Consider the following 19,678-nt stretch of genomic DNA (forward strand, 5'->3'; position numbering starts at 1 on the left):
CCTAAACTCCCGCAGTCTGTTCAATGGAATTACATTCGCAGCATTACTCTTTTACATGTCTATATACGTGAAATGACACATTTGATGTGAATTACTTTGAAAATGTCATCTTTCCCTTCCAGGCGGCTCAATAAATTGCATCTTAGCCACGAATCCTGACAGGTTTCTGGAGGGATTTCCACAGGTTAAAATATAACCCAGTGCAGATAACATATGGGAGGATATTCCCCAAATGTTATCCTTAAATTATAAAAATGCTTTTTAAAATTGCCCTCCCCTTCCCCCTCTTCAGTTTTATTCTTCATTGATGGATGTCACTCTAGCCTTTCAAAGCACGGGCTTTAAACAGAACGAAAGGTCTTTTCTACGCAGCTTGATGCTAAAGAGTATCTACAACTCACAGGGCATCTATTTAACTGTGGGACTATAATGCCTGACGATAGCTCGGATTGTTATATTGGATGTAAGGTGGCTGGATTTTCCCTATAAGTGGTTTAGAGATCCCTACAGGGACTGACATATCCAGGTAGGTCCACTCACGCACACCTTGCGCATTTGTTCAATGCAGGCTGTTGGAGATTGTTGAAATAAACGGTTCCCCTCTCAGTCAGAATAGTGCACATTTATTGTGCAGAATGTGCTGTATCGTATTATCCTTGACTTGGCGCACGACAAGGCATCGAGCAAGCTGACTGAGTGCTAAAGGGAACACATGCAGCGATTGGGACGGGCGCCGTCCAGAGTGCTGAAGGGGGGAATCGCTCCGTCTCTTGATCTTGAAAACTGACAGCAGGAACGGCGAGAACTGAAACCAACTCCGCACATGCATTTTGGTTCATTTCCGGGCGGTTTGCAAACCGCGCTCTTTGTCGCCGCCTTCCCAGTTTCGCTTCTTTCTGTTTCAAAGTAATCCTGCAGGGCTCCTCAGTGTGAGAGTGAGGCCAGTTTATTTGCTGTAAGCACCACTACCGAAATTGAAACATGGTGCCCGGGTCAGCGTTGAATTGTGTCCCAGAAGATCATTTTGGAGGAAGGTTCTGATTTTACAGGAGTCCCGCTGGCTACTTCAGATGGAAGGGTATTTGCTGGAACAGTAACATGCCATCAACTTTTTGGTTTCTAGCTATACTTTCTGCACTTCTTATTGCATTTTGTAGTAAGTACACTTCAATTATTTTTAGAGAAACACTTGTGTGATTTCGGGAGAAATTAACACAAATTCAGTCGCGCGGCATAATAACTGTTGTTTCTGGACTGAACTTTCATTTCAGCAATGTTAATGTTTTATATATAAATTATACCAAAATGGTAACTACTCACAATATAAAATTGCTTTTGAGGATACAAAGGCTTTTAAAATGCAATGTATTTAACAGTGATTGCACCATTGCAAATAGTATGCTATACATGGAAAGACGGAGTAAATATCAGTCGTCTCGAAGCGGCTTGCATATCACCCTAAACTGGTGACGTGTTAGGCATTTTGCTTTCCTTTCTGTTTATTTAGTATATTATAGTTCTACGCGGTTCCCATCGTTGTGCTGGTTAGGGAAGGCTGGCCGGCAGCGTTAAAACCGCCTCTTTAATACGGATGAATAAGTAGATGAGGCTCCCTCGATATTACGTAACTTCTATTCCCCATCCTTGGCAGTTACTCCAAACGTCATGACAGGAAAATCGATGTACCACAGGGTGGAATTGGGAGTCAATTCCCAGCTGCTGTTACCTCCGTGCACGATTCCACAGCGCAGAGGTTTTGGCTGGGACCCCGAATTCCCATATACCCTTCCTTGTCTCGGTGTTGAATACAGACTTCCAGGCAAGGCTGAAATGCCAGACACAAATGGATATTGTGGAAATCTCATCTGAAATATTCTGGTGCCCACCATGCATTGCTGCAAACTCTTATGGTGCTTTATCGGTGTGTTTAAGGGGGCGGGGGGGGGAAACACGAACCAGCGACGCCTGTGCCGAAAGGCAGGTTTAAAATTGTGATCGGAAGGGGGTGAGAAAGCCGCAGTAAATCCTGAGTATGATATCAGCGAGGCTCGCAAGGTAATGGAGATAGGTTATCATTGAGCGATTATGATACACCCTAAAACAGGCTTACAGAAAGACGAGGAAGTTAGGTAAAAGCTGCCGGACCTGCTGGGTTTTTCCAGGTATTTTTTGTTTTTTGTTGAGGAAGTTGGGTATTGTGTTTTTGGAATTGCTTTTAGTGACTTTAGACAAATGTATTTTGTCCCTATATATGACAAATGAATGGATTACTTAAATCAGGCAGCAAAACACCAGGCACTGAAAAAGTATATTTATATCGTCTTTTCAAGGAGCAAATGTTTTTAGAATGAGACAGTAAGTATTGGTCATACAGATCGGTCAGTAAGCCTTACTTTCCCGAGTGGAGTCAAAGCTTCTCTGTTTCCAATTATAAAAACGACTGTAAAACGCATCTTAAACAACTATGACCAACATTGTACCTGGGCACAACTTTATGGGAATGCTAGATTTGAAAGCAAACCTAAAGTGAGACAACAGTCAGTCTCAAACTCAAACTAAAACCCATTGCAGCGCAAGCCCTACTTGTCCTGAAGTTTAACAACTCAATGGCGCCTCCAGTGTTCAGGCACGGTCGTGACACTTCGGTTTCCCCGGTTAGCCACTTGAATCCGCCATAGACATTGACATTCAGCTACTGGTACCAGAAGTGGTGCTGGACTCCTAGTGGTCGCGGATTAGTTTCAGTGTACATTTGATAGAGCTCATTTACTCATGGGAAGTGTCGTCATCTCTTATGTGTTATATTAGGACCTGCAGGTTCTTACAGCTGAAGGCATATCACCATGCTCTGTAGCTAGTGGAGGTGTTGGGCCTTAGCTTTCACTGCAGTGTTAGGCTGTCAATTTGGATGCCCGATTCCCACAGATGATGTGGCAGCGTGAGTCGTCCTGCAATTAATGAAGTCAGTAACTCATTCCTAACAGCACCACCAGTTATTGTCGCCTTATAAGAATCCCACATTTACAAATAGACACTAATCTTAACTCTAACACCATGTTGGCAAATTCATATTTTAAACCATTTAAAAGCTAACTGTACACTCTCCGTTCTAATGAACTTTCTGAAAACATTTGGAAATTTGAATCACCAAACATCTGCTCTATGCCAGAATTTAAGAAAACAACCATCAATGAATCAGAACGGCAAGTTGGGAGGCCATTTGGCCAATTGAGTCCATGCCAGCTCTCTGTAGAGCAATCCAATCAGTCTCATTCCCCACTCTATTCCCATAGACCTGTTAGTTTATTGAGCTCAAGTACTCATCCAATTTCCTTCTGAAATCATTCATCATCCCTGCTTCCAGCACCCTTGTAAGTAGAGAGTTGCAGGTCAATACCACTCACTGTATAAAATAGTTCTTTTTCACCGTCACCATCCCCACCCCCCATTTCTTAAAATTGTGTTCCCTAGTTCTTATACCATCAGCTAATGGGAACAACTTTTCTTTATCTACCTTCTCTAAACCTTTCATGATCTTATACATCTCTATCAAATCTTCTCTCAGTCTCCTTTGTTCCAAGGAGCCCAATCTAATTCTTCAATGTAATCTTGTAGCTAAACCACCCATCCCGCACACCCCCTTCCCCCCCATCCCTGGATTCATTTTGGTAAATCTCCTTTGTACCCTCTCAAGGACCCTCACATCCTTCCCAAAGTGTGGTGACCAAAACTGGATGCAGTGCATTGGCTGTGGCCTAACCAGAGTTTAATACAAGTTCTGCACAACCTCCAAACTTTTCTGCTCAATATCTCCCTATTTCTAAGGTATATGATTTGCTAACTGCTCTCTCAGTATGTCCTACCACCTTCAGAGATATATGCACATGAAGCCCCAGGCCCTCCTGTACACTTTTCTTTAGAGCTGTGTCATTTAGTTTCTATTATCTCTCCCTATTCCTTCTGCCAAAGGGTTTCACCTCACACTTCTCTATATCAACATCCATCAGTTTGAGACGGATACAGAACCACAGCAAACTCATGGCCATAAATACCTCCCTAGCATGCTTCTGGCAACAAACTCAGGAACTCGACACACGAGGATTTTGACAAAGTGGATAGTGTTTTCTGTACTGTGAAGATACTTAAAATAATAGCAGAGACAAGGAGTTCCCTGGATGTCAAACCCAAGCGTTTTGGGTCGACCTCCTCCTGGGATTCGCATCATTTTGCTTCAGAATCAGGTCTAGAGATAACCCCAACTTTGCGATGGAATTTTAGCGCTAATCTTAGCGTTGAGATATAAACACAGTCTGATAGCAAATGAACACTCGCAACGATCTCATTACAGCCGTGATAACACTGTGATGATTTATATCACTTTTTTTTCAGACAATATGACAATTTAAAAAAAAATCATTCACAGGGCTTCGCTGGCTGGGCCAGCATTTATTGCCCATCCCTTGTTACCCTTGAGAAAGTGGTGGTGAGCTGCCTTCTTGAACTGCTGCAATCTATGTGATGTGGGTACATCCACAGTGCAGTTAGGAAGGGAGTTCCAGGATTTTGACTCAGCGACAGTGAAGGATTGGCGATATAGTTCCAAGTCAGGATGGTGAGTGACTTGGAGGGGAACTTCTAGGTGGTGGTGTTCCCATCTATCTGCTGCCCTTGTCCTTCTAGATGGTAGTGGTCGTGGGTTTGGAAGGTGTTGTCGAAGGAGCCTTGTTGAATTCCTGCAGTGCATCTTATAGATGGTACAGACTGCTGTTAACATGCCTTAGTGGTGGAGGGAGTGAATATTTGTGGATGTGGTGCCAATCAAGTGGGCTGCTTTGTCTTACATGGTGTCAAGCTTCTAGAGTGTTGTGGGAGCTGCACTCATCCAGGCAAGTGTTCTATCACACTCCTGACTTGTGCCTTGTAGATGGTGGACAGGCTTTTGGAAGTCAGGAGGTGGGTTATTCGTCACACTATTCCTAGCCTCTGACCTGCTCTTGTAGCCATAGTATTTATATGGCTAGTCCAGTTCAGTTTCTGGTCAATAGTAAACCCCAGGATATTGATAGTGGAGGATTCAGTGATGGCAATGTCATCGAACATCAAGGGGCGTTGGTTAGATTCTCTCTTGTTAAAGATGGTCATTGCCTGACGCTTGTGCGGTGCGAATGTTACTTGCCACTGTCAGCCCAAGCCTTGATATTGTCCAGGTTTGCTGCATTTGGACATGGACTACTTCAGTATCTGAGGAGTCACGAATGGTGCTGAACATTGTGCAATCATCAGGGAACATCCCCACTTCTGACCTCATGATGGAATGGAGGTCATTGATGAAGCAACTGAAGATGGTTGGGCTGAGGACACTACCCTGAGTGATGTCCTGGAGCTGAGATGACTGACCTTCAACAACCATAAACACCTTTCTTTGTGTTAAGTATGACTCCAACCAGCAGAGAGTTCTCCCCCGATCCCCATTGACTCCAATTTTGCTCGGGCTCCTTGATGCCACACTCTGTCAAATGCTGCCTTGATGTCAAGGACAGTCACTCTCACCTCACCTCGGTAGTTCAGCTCTTTTGACCATGTTTGAACCAAGGTTGTAGTGAGGCCACGAGCTGAGTGGCCCTGGTGGACCCCAAATTGGGCGTTAGTGAGCAGGTTATTGCTAAACAAGTGCCGCTTGATAGCACTGTTGATGACTCTTCCATTACTGATGATGGAGAGTCAACCGATGGGGTGGTAATTGGCCGGTTTGGATTTGTCCTGCTTTTTGTGTACAGGACATATCTGGGCAATTTTCCACATAGCAGGGTAGATGCCAGTGTTGTAGCTGTACTGGAACAGCTTGGCTAGGGGTGCGGCAAGTCTTCAGTACTGTTGCTGGAATATTGCCAGGGCCCATAGTCTTAGCAGTATCCAGTGCCTTTAGCCATTTCTTGATATCACGTGGAGTGAATCCAATTGGCTGAAGACTGGCATGTGTGATGCTGGGGACCTCCGGAGGTCACAGGGGCGCACGCGCTAGAATATAAGATCTAGACAAACAGCATTAAGAAGTTTCTTTTCCCATAACTCGGGATTCAGGTTTCCTGCTTTCCTCATTCTCTACTTGTAATTTTATATGTAGCCCTGTCATGGTCGCCGGCCGACACATTAGCAACATCTAAAGACGAATTGCATTTTTAACGGTGCTGAGCTGACTGCAGCCGGATTAACAGATCAACACTTCGAGAACGCTGGTTATGAACACATGGGAAGGCGATGACTATTGCGCATAACTTGGGTTTGCATATTGTATGAATATAAGGCCTTGCATACAAGATTTATAACGAGACACATAACCTGTTGGCGATTGTTCTTTATCACTTTAACAGATATAAAAACTCGCTTAAGATTTTGCATCACATATTAGAAACTGGCCAATGTTCATTCACAGGGTTGCACTGATTAACCGCTTGGTTAGAACATTTTCGGAAGGTTGATTTTGGAATAAGATTTAAAAGAGCATTGTGACGGTGGAACCTGTGCGCTAGTTGGACACATTTCTGTGTCGTTAATCCCGCCGTTTCACTACTTGAGAGTTTACCAGAATCACGTAAGGGAGAACTGGTGAAAGCGTTATTGTTTATACTTTTTGTCCGGCAGGTAGCATTGAAAGTAAGCTCCCTCAAGCTTTATCGATGCACTTTAGTTTGCAACAATAGGTTGCACGAAAGCAACAGTTTTTAAATTGAAAAAAATGCTGAAATCACTCGTCGTCGCCACCTTGCGGCTAGCTAAATAACATAGGCGTGCAGCCTCTCACCATTTCAAATTATGAGTGAAGGGCTCAGGGGCTTACAACTCAATCCATCATTTCCCAACACGCGATTACGGTAGCCATTTCGGCACCTAATAAAATAAATATCGCAAAACACAATTAAATTAAAACATCTTGGATTCCTATCGCATCTCAAACGCGGTAAGACATCCCAAGGCAATTGATAGAGGCTCAGTGAAAAAAATCATATCATAACGTAGCTGCTGCGAGTTCTGTCCATTTCAGCACCATTTGTCCGAATGGACGGTCTAGTATTAATGACAATCTAATGTCCGATTAACTTTCAGATTGTTGCTTTCCAAATTGCTGCAACCACTAACGTTAGTTGCACTGACTAGTAGCTAGCTGACATTCTATTTTTTTCAACACTAATATGTTAATTTGCGCGAAGCATAATATTATTGACTTTTTTCCCTGATTTATTGTTGCAGCTGTTCCTATACTCGAAGTATTTTTAAAATATATGGAACATTTTACAAATACCCCCATGACCGTTTAAGCACAACAGCAAGTCAAGGCACTGGTATTTTAAAGTTATATTTTGGTTGGTGTTATGTTTGAGATGCTGGGAGCTGGTATAACATTTTGCGCATTTCAGAGAGCGAGTCCATAGCGTGTAGGCGATGCTCGCTTTATATTCCTGTTGATTTCCATGCACTGCAACAAATGTAGTTACTCGGAACGTACGCCGAGTGAAAGGTACTTAGAACTAAACGGGCTGATAATTAGAGTCAGTCGATACAACCTTACTAGTGGAGAAATGTCTTGACGACACGAAGTAGGAGTCTGAATGGTGCTTTTAGATGGTTAATGGTGCTAATGAATCGATTCATTGTCAGCGTTTTAATTAAAAAGCGTGAAATATATTCAACCAGACCATGTTGCAGAGTGTTGCACTCTGAAAGAGGAATGTTTCATGTTTCTGCACCGTTTATTATCGGGAATTGTTAACAATAATTATGCGCAGTACACTAAAGGTATTTAATACAACAGCGCTGAACACTTTGCCACCCGGCTCCTTTAGAAACACAGGCAGGGAGCGATTGATTTCGCAAATTTAGCTCCACTGCACTCGGGTACTCAGATTTCAGAGACACCTTTAACCAAACTGTCAGATAATAGGTGGATTCTTTTCAATAAAATTGAAAAGCAAATTATTTTTAACATCCTTGTTTTTCCTGGTTTATCTCGTAGCCTAACATTTAATTAGGGACTTTATTTAAATAGAAAACACCCTTAACGACAAGTTTATAGTCTTAATTGTGTGCACACAGATTGACACAGGGATCATTGAATACTGTAGAAATGTAGATATCTTAAAGGGGGTTAGTCCGAAGCAAGAATGGAATGACCTCTGATGGAGTTGGAGGTTGATATTTATAGACAGGGAACATCAAGTTGCGATTTCCAGCACATCATAAGCGTGTAATCTTTTAACGTGTACTAATATTCGCTAAAGCTTTACAAAACAAAGGCAGTTTATATCTCAAGCCAACCGCACCGTTTTAACCCAGTTGAACGATTGGGAAGTTATTAAATCTTGCTTCAATAGAGTTAATCAGCCATTTTCTAACACGCTTTTTTTTTAAGCTGGGTTTCTCAAATTGAAAGTTATAAAAATAGTTGGGCCGGTGCAAAAATGATTCACGGTGGTTATTGAAACACAAGAAGCGAGCGGGAGTATTTTATTTGCCATGTCGTTGGCTGGGCTACCTTAAGAGACACAATCTGCAGCGGGGAGGGATTGTGCATCACGCGCTGCACAAACTTTTTTTCTCCCCGCACCGTCAGGAAAAGCCGGGCTCTCTAGCCTGAACCTGCCAGTGACACGCCAGTCAGTAAATTAAACACAAAGATAAAAACAAAAAGCTAAAAGCTACTGCGGATGCTGGAAATCCAAAACAAAATAAAAACAGAATTACCTGGAAAAACTCAGCAAGTCTGGCAGCATCGGCGGAGAAGAAATCAGTCAACGTTTCGAGCCCTCATGGCCCTTCAGCAGAACTGAAGCATAGTTTCAACAAGGGAGAAATATAAATTGGTTTAAGGTGGGTGGGGGGGAAGAGACACATTGAGGGTGTGGTGTGAGCAGATAATCAAAAGATGTCAGAGACAAAAGGGTCAAAGAGGTGTTGAAGGTGGTGGTCTTTGTCTGAGAAAAGTGCTAATTAAGAATGCAAGACAGGATATTCAAAGTACAGCTCTAGTGGGGGTGGGGTGGAAAGACTAAAGGTTTTAGTTTTAGATTTAAAAATAATGGAAATAGGTGGGGAAAGAAGAATCTATATAAATTATTGAAAAAAAAGGCGGGTGGGGGGGGGAAAAGAAACGGGGTGGGGATGGGGGGAGGGGGAGTTTAAGATCTAAAGTTGTTGAATTCAATATTCAGCCCAGAAGGCTGTAAAGTGCCTAGTCGGAAGATGAGGTGCTGTTCCTCCAGTTTGCGTTGGGCTTCACTGGAACAATGCAGCAAGCCAAGGACAGACATGTGGGCAAGAGAACAGGGTGGAGTGTTAAAATGGCAAGCGACAGGGAGGTTTGGGTCTTTCTTGCGGACAGACCGCAGGTGTTCCGCAAAACGGTCGCCCAGTTTGCGTTTGGTCTCTCCAATGTAGAGGAGACCGCATTGGGAGCAACGAATGCAGTAGACTAAGTTAGGGGAAATGCAAGTGAAATGCTGCTTCACTTGAAAGGAGTGTTTGGGCCCTTGGACGGTGAGGAGAGAGGAAGTGAAGGGGCAGGTGTTGCATCTTCTGCGTGGGCATGGGGAGGTGCCATAAGTGGGGGTTGAGGAGTAGGGGGTGATGGAGGAGTGGACCAGGGTGTCCCGGAGGGAACGATCCCTACGGAATGCTGTCAAGGGGGGTGAAGGGAAGATGTGTTTGGTGGTGGCATCATGCTGGAGTTGGCGGAAATGGCGGAGGATGATCCTTTGAATGCGGAGGCTGGTGGGGTGATAAGTGAGGACAAGGGGGACCCTATCATGTTTCTGGGAAGGAGGAGAAGGCGTGAGGGAGGATGCGCGGGATATGGGCCGGACACGGTTGAGGGCCCTGTCAACGACCGTGGATGGAAAACCTCGGTTAAGGAAGAAGGAGGACATGTCCGAGGAGCTGTTTTTGAAGGTAGCGTCATCAGAACAGATGCGACGGAGGCGAAGGAACTGAGAGAATGGGATGGAGTCTTTACAGGAAGCGGGGTGTGAGGAGCTGTAGTCGAGGTAGCTGTGGGAGTCGGTAGGCTTGTAATGGATATTGGTGGACAGTCTATCATCAGAAATTGAGACAGAGAGGTCAAGGAAGGGAAGAGAAGTGTCAGAGATGGACCATGTGAAGATGATGGAGGGGTGGAGATTGGAAGCAAAATTAATAAATTGTTCCAGGTCCCGACGAGAGCATGAAGCAGCACCGAAGTAATCATCGATGTACCGGAGAAAGAGTTGTGGGAGGGGACCGGAGTAGGACTGGAACAAGGAATGTTCCACATACCCCATAAAGAGACAGGCATAGCTGGGGCCCATGCGGGTACCCATAGCCACACCTTTTATTTGGAGGAAGTGAGAGGAGTTAAAGGAGAAATTGTTCAGTGTGAGAACAAGTTCAGCCAGACGGAGGAGAGTAGTGGTGGATGGGGATTGTTGGGGCCTCTGTTCAAGGAAGAAGCTAAGGGCCCTCAGACCATCCTGGTGGGGGATGGAGGTGTAGAGGGATTGGACATCCATGGTGAAGAGGAAGCGGTTGGGGCCAGGGAACTGGAAATTGTTGATGTGACGTAAGGTGTCAGAGGAATCACGGATGTAGGTGGGAAGGGACTGGACAAGGGGAGAGAGAAGGGAGTCAAGATAACGAGAAATGAGTTCCGTGGGGCAGGAACAGGCTGACACGATCGGTCTGCCAGGACAGTTCTGTTTGTGGATTTTGGGTAGGAGGTAGAAGCGGGCCGTCCGAGGTTGGGCGACTATCAAGTTGGAAGCTGTGGGAGGAAGATCTCCAGAGGAGATGAGGTCAGTGACAGTCCTGGAAACAATGGCTTGATGTTCTGTGGTGGGGTCATGGTCCAGGGAGAGGTAGGAGGAAACGTCTGCGAGTTGACGCTCAGCCTCCGCGAGGTAGAGGTCAATGCGCCAGACAACAACAGTACCACCCTTGTCAGCGGGTTTGATGACAATGTTGGGGTTGGACCTGAGAGAACGGAGTGCAGTGAGTTCAGAGAGAGACAGATTAGAATGGGTGAGAGGAGCAGAGAAATTGAGACGGCTAATGTCACGCCGACAGTTCTCAATGAAAAGATCAAGAGAAGGTAAGAATCCAGAGGGAGGGGTCCAAGTGGAGGGAGAATATTGGAGGTGGGTAAAAGGATCCGTTGAACGGGGAGAGGACTCCTGCCCAAAGAAGTGAGCACGGAGACGAAGACGGCGGAAGAAGAGTTCAGCATCATGCCGAGCCCGAAATTCATTGAGATGAGGGCGTAAGGGTATGAAACTAAGTCCTTTGCTGAGCACTGAACGTTCAGCATCGGAGAGGGGAAGGTCAGGGGGTATAGTGAATACGCGGCTGGGGCTGGGATTGGAAGATGGGGTGAGGACGGAGGGACAAGCAGGGGTGGAGGGTCCCCGATGGGTGTTGGAGTCGATGAGTTGTTGGAGCTTGCGTTCCTTAGCACTTGAGAGAAAGAGAAAAAGTTTCTTGTTGAGGCGACGGATGAGGCGAAGAATAAAATGAAACTGGGGGCACGCGCAGCTTTGAAAAAGGGTGCGGCGGTGCTGCTGGAGGGAGAGGTCAAGTGTGTTCATATGGCGGCGCATGGCACTGAGTGTGGATCTCAGAATGCGACGGGAACAGCAGTCCGAGAAACGTTTTATGTCCCGGAGATACCTGTAATCCTGGGTGGGTTCGAAACAAGAGGGATGGAATTTCAGTTGAAATCCACGTGGGGTGAGTCGGAGACGGAGACAGTCACTGAGAAAGGAGATATGGCTGTGAAAGCGGGTTTTAGTAAACACCTTGTCAAACACCAGGAGAGAAATGGAAAGCAATGAAGGTGAGCAGGGCAGAAGAGACAGTCGGAAATCCTGTCGGAGGACAGAACCATACTTCTTCCAAGAGGGCATTTTTTTGAAGAGAGGTGGCAGTCAATCAAACACAAAGATAAAAGATAAAAACAAAAAGCTAAAAGCTACTGCGGATGCTGGAAATCCAAAACAAAATAAAAACAGAATTACCTGGAAAAACTCAGCAAGTCTGGCAGCATCGGCGGAGAAGAAATCAGTCAACGTTTCGAGCCCTCATGGCCCTTCAGCAGAACTGAAGCATAGTTTCAACAAGGGAGAAATATAAATTGGTTTAAGGTGGGTGGGGGGGAAGAGACACATTGAGGGTGTGGTGTGAGCAGATAATCAAAAGATGTCAGAGACAAAAGGGTCAAAGAGGTGTTGAAGGTGGTGGTCTTTGTCTGAGAAAAGTGCTAATTAAGAATGCAAGACAGGATATTCAAAGTACAGCTCTAGTGGGGGTGGGGTGGAAAGACTAAAGGTTTTAGTTTTAGATTTAAAAATAATGGAAATAGGTGGGGAAAGAAGAATCTATATAAATTATTGAAAAAAAAGGCGGGTGGGGGGGGGAAAAGAAACGGGGTGGGGATGGGGGGAGGGGGAGTTTAAGATCTAAAGTTGTTGAATTCAATATTCAGCCCAGAAGGCTGTAAAGTGCCTAGTCGGAAGATGAGGTGCTGTTCCTCCAGTTTGCGTTGGGCTTCACTGGAACAATGCAGCAAGCCAAGGACAGACATGTGGGCAAGAGAACAGGGTGGAGTGTTAAAATGGCAAGCGACAGGGAGGTTTGGGTCTTTCTTGCGGACAGACCGCAGGTGTTCCGCAAAACGGTCGCCCAGTTTGCGTTTGGTCTCTCCAATGTAGAGGAGACCGCATTGGGAGCAACGAATGCAGTAGACTAAGTTAGGGGAAATGCAAGTGAAATGCTGCTTCACTTGAAAGGAGTGTTTGGGCCCTTGGACGGTGAGGAGAGAGGAAGTGAAGGGGCAGGTGTTGCATCTTCTGCGTGGGCATGGGGAGGTGCCATAAGTGGGGGTTGAGGAGTAGGGGGTGATGGAGGAGTGGACCAGGGTGTCCCGGAGGGAACGATCCCTACGGAATGCTGTCAAGGGGGGTGAAGGGAAGATGTGTTTGGTGGTGGCATCATGCTGGAGTTGGCGGAAATGGCGGAGGATGATCCTTTGAATGCGGAGGCTGGTGGGGTGATAAGTGAGGACAAGGGGGACCCTATCATGTTTCTGGGAAGGAGGAGAAGGCGTGAGGGAGGATGCGCGGGATATGGGCCGGACACGGTTGAGGGCCCTGTCAACGACCGTGGATGGAAAACCTCGGTTAAGGAAGAAGGAGGACATGTCCGAGGAGCTGTTTTTGAAGGTAGCGTCATCAGAACAGATGCGACGGAGGCGAAGGAACTGAGAGAATGGGATGGAGTCTTTACAGGAAGCGGGGTGTGAGGAGCTGTAGTCGAGGTAGCTGTGGGAGTCGGTAGGCTTGTAATGGATATTGGTGGACAGTCTATCATCAGAAATTGAGACAGAGAGGTCAAGGAAGGGAAGAGAAGTGTCAGAGATGGACCATGTGAAGATGATGGAGGGGTGGAGATTGGAAGCAAAATTAATAAATTGTTCCAGGTCCCGACGAGAGCATGAAGCAGCACCGAAGTAATCATCGATGTACCGGAGAAAGAGTTGTGGGAGGGGACCGGAGTAGGACTGGAACAAGGAATGTTCCACATACCCCATAAAGAGACAGGCATAGCTGGGGCCCATGCGGGTACCCATAGCCACACCTTTTATTTGGAGGAAGTGAGAGGAGTTAAAGGAGAAATTGTTCAGTGTGAGAACAAGTTCAGCCAGACGGAGGAGAGTAGTGGTGGATGGGGATTGTTGGGGCCTCTGTTCAAGGAAGAAGCTAAGGGCCCTCAGACCATCCTGGTGGGGGATGGAGGTGTAGAGGGATTGGACATCCATGGTGAAGAGGAAGCGGTTGGGGCCAGGGAACTGGAAATTGTTGATGTGACGTAAGGTGTCAGAGGAATCACGGATGTAGGTGGGAAGGGACTGGACAAGGGGAGAGAGAAGGGAGTCAAGATAACGAGAAATGAGTTCCGTGGGGCAGGAACAGGCTGACACGATCGGTCTGCCAGGACAGTTCTGTTTGTGGATTTTGGGTAGGAGGTAGAAGCGGGCCGTCCGAGGTTGGGCGACTATCAAGTTGGAAGCTGTGGGAGGAAGATCTCCAGAGGAGATGAGGTCAGTGACAGTCCTGGAAACAATGGCTTGATGTTCTGTGGTGGGGTCATGGTCCAGGGAGAGGTAGGAGGAAACGTCTGCGAGTTGACGCTCAGCCTCCGCGAGGTAGAGGTCAATGCGCCAGACAACAACAGTACCACCCTTGTCAGCGGGTTTGATGACAATGTTGGGGTTGGACCTGAGAGAACGGAGTGCAGTGAGTTCAGAGAGAGACAGATTAGAATGGGTGAGAGGAGCAGAGAAATTGAGACGGCTAATGTCACGCCGACAGTTCTCAATGAAAAGATCAAGAGAAGGTAAGAATCCAGAGGGAGGGGTCCAAGTGGAGGGAGAATATTGGAGGTGGGTAAAAGGATCCGTTGAACGGGGAGAGGACTCCTGCCCAAAGAAGTGAGCACGGAGACGAAGACGGCGGAAGAAGAGTTCAGCATCATGCCGAGCCCGAAATTCATTGAGATGAGGGCGTAAGGGTATGAAACTAAGTCCTTTGCTGAGCACTGAACGTTCAGCATCGGAGAGGGGAAGGTCAGGGGGTATAGTGAATACGCGGCTGGGGCTGGGATTGGAAGATGGGGTGAGGACGGAGGGACAAGCAGGGGTGGAGGGTCCCCGATGGGTGTTGGAGTCGATGAGTTGTTGGAGCTTGCGTTCCTTAGCACTTGAGAGAAAGAGAAAAAGTTTCTTGTTGAGGCGACGGATGAGGCGAAGAATAAAATGAAACTGGGGGCACGCGCAGCTTTGAAAAAGGGTGCGGCGGTGCTGCTGGAGGGAGAGGTCAAGTGTGTTCATATGGCGGCGCATGGCACTGAGTGTGGATCTCAGAATGCGACGGGAACAGCAGTCCGAGAAACGTTTTATGTCCCGGAGATACCTGTAATCCTGGGTGGGTTCGAAACAAGAGGGATGGAATTTCAGTTGAAATCCACGTGGGGTGAGTCGGAGACGGAGACAGTCACTGAGAAAGGAGATATGGCTGTGAAAGCGGGTTTTAGTAAACACCTTGTCAAACACCAGGAGAGAAATGGAAAGCAATGAAGGTGAGCAGGGCAGAAGAGACAGTCGGAAATCCTGTCGGAGGACAGAACCATACTTCTTCCAAGAGGGCATTTTTTTGAAGAGAGGTGGCAGTCAATCAAACACAAAGATAAAAACAAAAAGCTAAAAGCTACTGCGGATGCTGGAAATCCAAAACAAAATAAAAACAGAATTACCTGGAAAAACTCAGCAAGTCTGGCAGCATCGGCGGAGAAGAAATCAGTCAACGTTTCGAGCCCTCATGGCCCTTCAGCAGAACTGAAGCATAGTTTCAACAAGGGAGAAATATAAATTGGTTTAAGGTGGGTGGGGGGGAAGAGACACATTGAGGGTGTGGTGTGAGCAGATAATCAAAAGATGTCAGAGACAAAAGGGTCAAAGAGGTGTTGAAGGTGGTGGTCTTTGTCTGAGAAAAGTGCTAATTAAGAATGCAAGACAGGATATTCAAAGTACAGCTCTAGTGGGGGTGGGGTGGAAAGACTAAAGGTTTTAGTTTTAGATTTAAAAATAATGGAAATAGGTGGGGAAAGAAGAATCTATATAAATTATTGAAAAAAAAGGCGGGTGGGGGGGGGAAAAGAAACGGGGTGGGGATGGGGGGAGGGGGAGTTTAAGATCTAAAGTTGTTGAATTCAATATTCAGCCCAGAAGGCTGTAAAGTGCCTAGTCGGAAGATGAGGTGCTGTTCCTCCAGTTTGCGTTGGGCTTCACTGGAACAATGCAGCAAGCCAAGGACAGACATGTGGGCAAGAGAACAGGGTGGAGTGTTAAAATGGCAAGCGACAGGGAGGTTTGGGTCTTTCTTGCGGACAGACCGCAGGTGTTCCGCAAAACGGTCGCCCAGTTTGCGTTTGGTCTCTCCAATGTAGAGGAGACCGCATTGGGAGCAACGAATGCAGTAGACTAAGTTAGGGGAAATGTGGGTACCCGCATGGGCCCCAGCTATGCCTGTCTCTTTATGGGGTATGTGGAACATTCCTTGTTCCAGTCCTACTCCGGTCCCCTCCCACAACTCTTTCTCCGGTACATCGATGATTACTTCGGTGCTGCTTCATGCTCTCGTCGGGACCTGGAACAATTTATTAATTTTGCTTCCAATCTCCACCCCTCCATCATCTTCACATGGTCCATCTCTGACACTTCTCTTCCCTTCCTTGACCTCTCTGTCTCAATTTCTGATGATAGACTGTCCACCAATATCCATTACAAGCCTACCGACTCCCACAGCTACCTCGACTACAGCTCCTCACACCCCGCTTCCTGTAAAGACTCCATCCCATTCTCTCAGTTCCTTCGCCTCCGTCGCATCTGTTCTGATGACGCTACCTTCAAAAACAGCTCCTCGGACATGTCCTCCTTCTTCCTTAACCGAGGTTTTCCATCCACGGTCGTTGACAGGGCCCTCAACCGTGTCCGGCCCATATCCCGCGCATCCTCCCTCACGCCTTCTCCTCCTTCCCAGAAACATGATAGGGTCCCCCTTGTCCTCACTTATCACCCCACCAGCCTCCGCATTCAAAGGATCATCCTCCGCCATTTCCGCCAACTCCAGCATGATGCCACCACCAAACACATCTTCCCTTCACCCCCCTTGACAGCATTCCGTAGGGATCGTTCCCTCCGGGACACCCTGGTCCACTCCTCCATCACCCCCTACTCCTCAACCCCCACTTATGGCACCTCCCCATGCCCACGCAGAAGATGCAACACCTGCCCCTTCACTTCCTCTCTCCTCACCGTCCAAGGGCCCAAACACTCCTTTCAAGTGAAGCAGCATTTCACTTGCATTTCCCCTAACTTAGTCTACTGCATTCGTTGCTCCCAATGCGGTCTCCTCTACATTGGAGAGACCAAACGCAAACTGGGCGACCGTTTTGCGGAACACCTGCGGTCTGTCCGCAAGAAAGACCCAAACCTCCCTGTCGCTTGCCATTTTAACACTCCACCCTGTTCTCTTGCCCACATGTCTGTCCTTGGCTTGCTGCATTGTTCCAGTGAAGCCCAACGCAAACTGGAGGAACAGCACCTCATCTTCCGACTAGGCACTTTACAGCCTTCTGGGCTGAATATTGAATTCAACAACTTTAGATCTTAAACTCCCCCTCCCCCCATCCCCACCCCGTTTCTTTTCCCCCCCCCACCCGCCTTTTTTTTCAATAATTTATATAGATTCTTCTTTCCCCACCTATTTCCATTATTTTTAAATCTAAAACTAAAACCTTTAGTCTTTCCACCCCACCCCCACTAGAGCTGTACTTTGAATATCCTGTCTTGCATTCTTAATTAGCACTTTTCTCAGACAAAGACCACCACCTTCAACACCTCTTTGACCCTTTTGTCTCTGACATCTTTTGATTATCTGCTCACACCACACCCTCAATGTGTCTCTTCCCCCCCACCCACCTTAAACCAATTTATATTTCTCCCTTGTTGAAACTATGCTTCAGTTCTGCTGAAGGGCCATGAGGGCTCGAAACGTTGACTGATTTCTTCTCCGCCGATGCTGCCAGACTTGCTGAGTTTTTCCAGGTAATTCTGTTTTTATTTTGTTTTGGATTTCCAGCATCCGCAGTAGCTTTTAGCTTTTTGTTTTTATCTTTGTGTTTGATTGACTGCCACCTCTCTTCAAAAAAATGCCCTCTTGGAAGAAGTATGGTTCTGTCCTCCGACAGGATTTCCGACTGTCTCTTCTGCCCTGCTCACCTTCATTGCTTTCCATTTCTCTCCTGGTGTTTGACAAGGTGTTTACTAAAACCCGCTTTCACAGCCATATCTCCTTTCTCAGTGACTGTCTCCGTCTCCGACTCACCCCACGTGGATTTCAACTGAAATTCCATCCCTCTTGTTTCGAACCCACCCAGGATTACAGGTATCTCCGGGACATAAAACGTTTCTCGGACTGCTGTTCCCGTCGCATTCTGAGATCCACACTCAGTGCCATGCGCCGCCATATGAACACACTTGACCTCTCCCTCCAGCAGCACCGCCGCACCCTTTTTCAAAGCTGCGCGTGCCCCCAGTTTCATTTTATTCTTCGCCTCATCCGTCGCCTCAACAAGAAACTTTTTCTCTTTCTCTCAAGTGCTAAGGAACGCAAGCTCCAACAACTCATCGACTCCAACACCCATCGGGGACCCTCCACCCCTGCTTGTCCCTCCGTCCTCACCCCATCTTCCAATCCCAGCCCCAGCCGCGTATTCACTATACCCCCTGACCTTCCCCTCTCCGATGCTGAACGTTCAGTGCTCAGCAAAGGACTTAGTTTCATACCCTTACGCCCTCATCTCAATGAATTTCGGGCTCGGCATGATGCTGAACTCTTCTTCCGCCGTCTTCGTCTCCGTGCTCACTTCTTTGGGCAGGAGTCCTCTCCCCGTTCAACGGATCCTTTTACCCACCTCCAATATTCTCCCTCCACTTGGACCCCTCCCTCTGGATTCTTACCTTCTCTTGATCTTTTCATTGAGAACTGTCGGCGTGACATTAGCCGTCTCAATTTCTCTGCTCCTCTCACCCATTCTAATCTGTCTCTCTCTGAACTCACTGCACTCCGTTCTCTCAGGTCCAACCCCAACATTGTCATCAAACCCGCTGACAAGGGTGGTACTGTTGTTGTCTGGCGCATTGACCTCTACCTCGCGGAGGCTGAGCGTCAACTCGCAGACGTTTCCTCCTACCTCTCCCTGGACCATGACCCCACCACAGAACATCAAGCCATTGTTTCCAGGACTGTCACTGACCTCATCTCCTCTGGAGATCTTCCTCCCACAGCTTCCAACTTGATAGTCGCCCAACCTCGGACGGCCCGCTTCTACCTCCTACCCAAAATCCACAAACAGAACTGTCCTGGCAGACCGATCGTGTCAGCCTGTTCCTGCCCCACGGAACTCATTTCTCGTTATCTTGACTCCCTTCTCTCTCCCCTTGTCCAGTCCCTTCCCACCTACATCCGTGATTCCTCTGACACCTTACGTCACATCAACAATTTCCAGTTCCCTGGCCCCAACCGCTTCCTCTTCACCATGGATGTCCAATCCCTCTACACCTCCATCCCCCACCAGGATGGTCTGAGGGCCCTTAGCTTCTTCCTTGAACAGAGGCCCCAACAATCCCCATCCACCACTACTCTCCTCCGTCTGGCTGAACTTGTTCTCACACTGAACAATTTCTCCTTTAACTCCTCTCACTTCCTCCAAATAAAAGGTGTGGCTATGGGTACCCGCATGGGCCCCAGCTATGCCTGTCTCTTTATGGGGTATGTGGAACATTCCTTGTTCCAGTCCTACTCCGGTCCCCTCCCACAACTCTTTCTCCGGTACATCGATGATTACTTCGGTGCTGCTTCATGCTCTCGTCGGGACCTGGAACAATTTATTAATTTTGCTTCCAATCTCCACCCCTCCATCATCTTCACATGGTCCATCTCTGACACTTCTCTTCCCTTCCTTGACCTCTCTGTCTCAATTTCTGATGATAGACTGTCCACCAATATCCATTACAAGCCTACCGACTCCCACAGCTACC

The 19,678-nt window shown here is 47.1% G+C and overlaps 1 protein-coding gene across 2 annotated transcripts in view; it reads left to right on the plus strand.

Moving 5' to 3' along the window:
* The first annotated feature begins 518 nt into the window (after positions 1-518).
* LOC144683528 (chemokine-like protein TAFA-5) overlaps positions 519-19,678 on the plus strand; it is a 376,146-nt gene continuing 356,986 nt past the window's right edge. The window contains exon 1 of one of the 2 annotated variants that reach the window (XM_078546609.1): positions 519-1,156. Coding sequence is in view for 1 of the 2 variants with exons in the window: in XM_078546607.1 (XP_078402733.1) it covers positions 1,099-1,156 (58 nt within the window). In the remaining variant the exon portion in view is untranslated. The remainder of the gene's footprint in view (positions 1,157-19,678) is intronic. The other variant, XM_078546607.1, reaches the window with a different exon arrangement.

Source organism: Cetorhinus maximus, chromosome 8 (assembly GCF_964194155.1).
Source record: "Cetorhinus maximus chromosome 8, sCetMax3.hap1.1, whole genome shotgun sequence".
Classification (NCBI taxonomy): domain Eukaryota; kingdom Metazoa; phylum Chordata; class Chondrichthyes; order Lamniformes; family Cetorhinidae; genus Cetorhinus; species Cetorhinus maximus.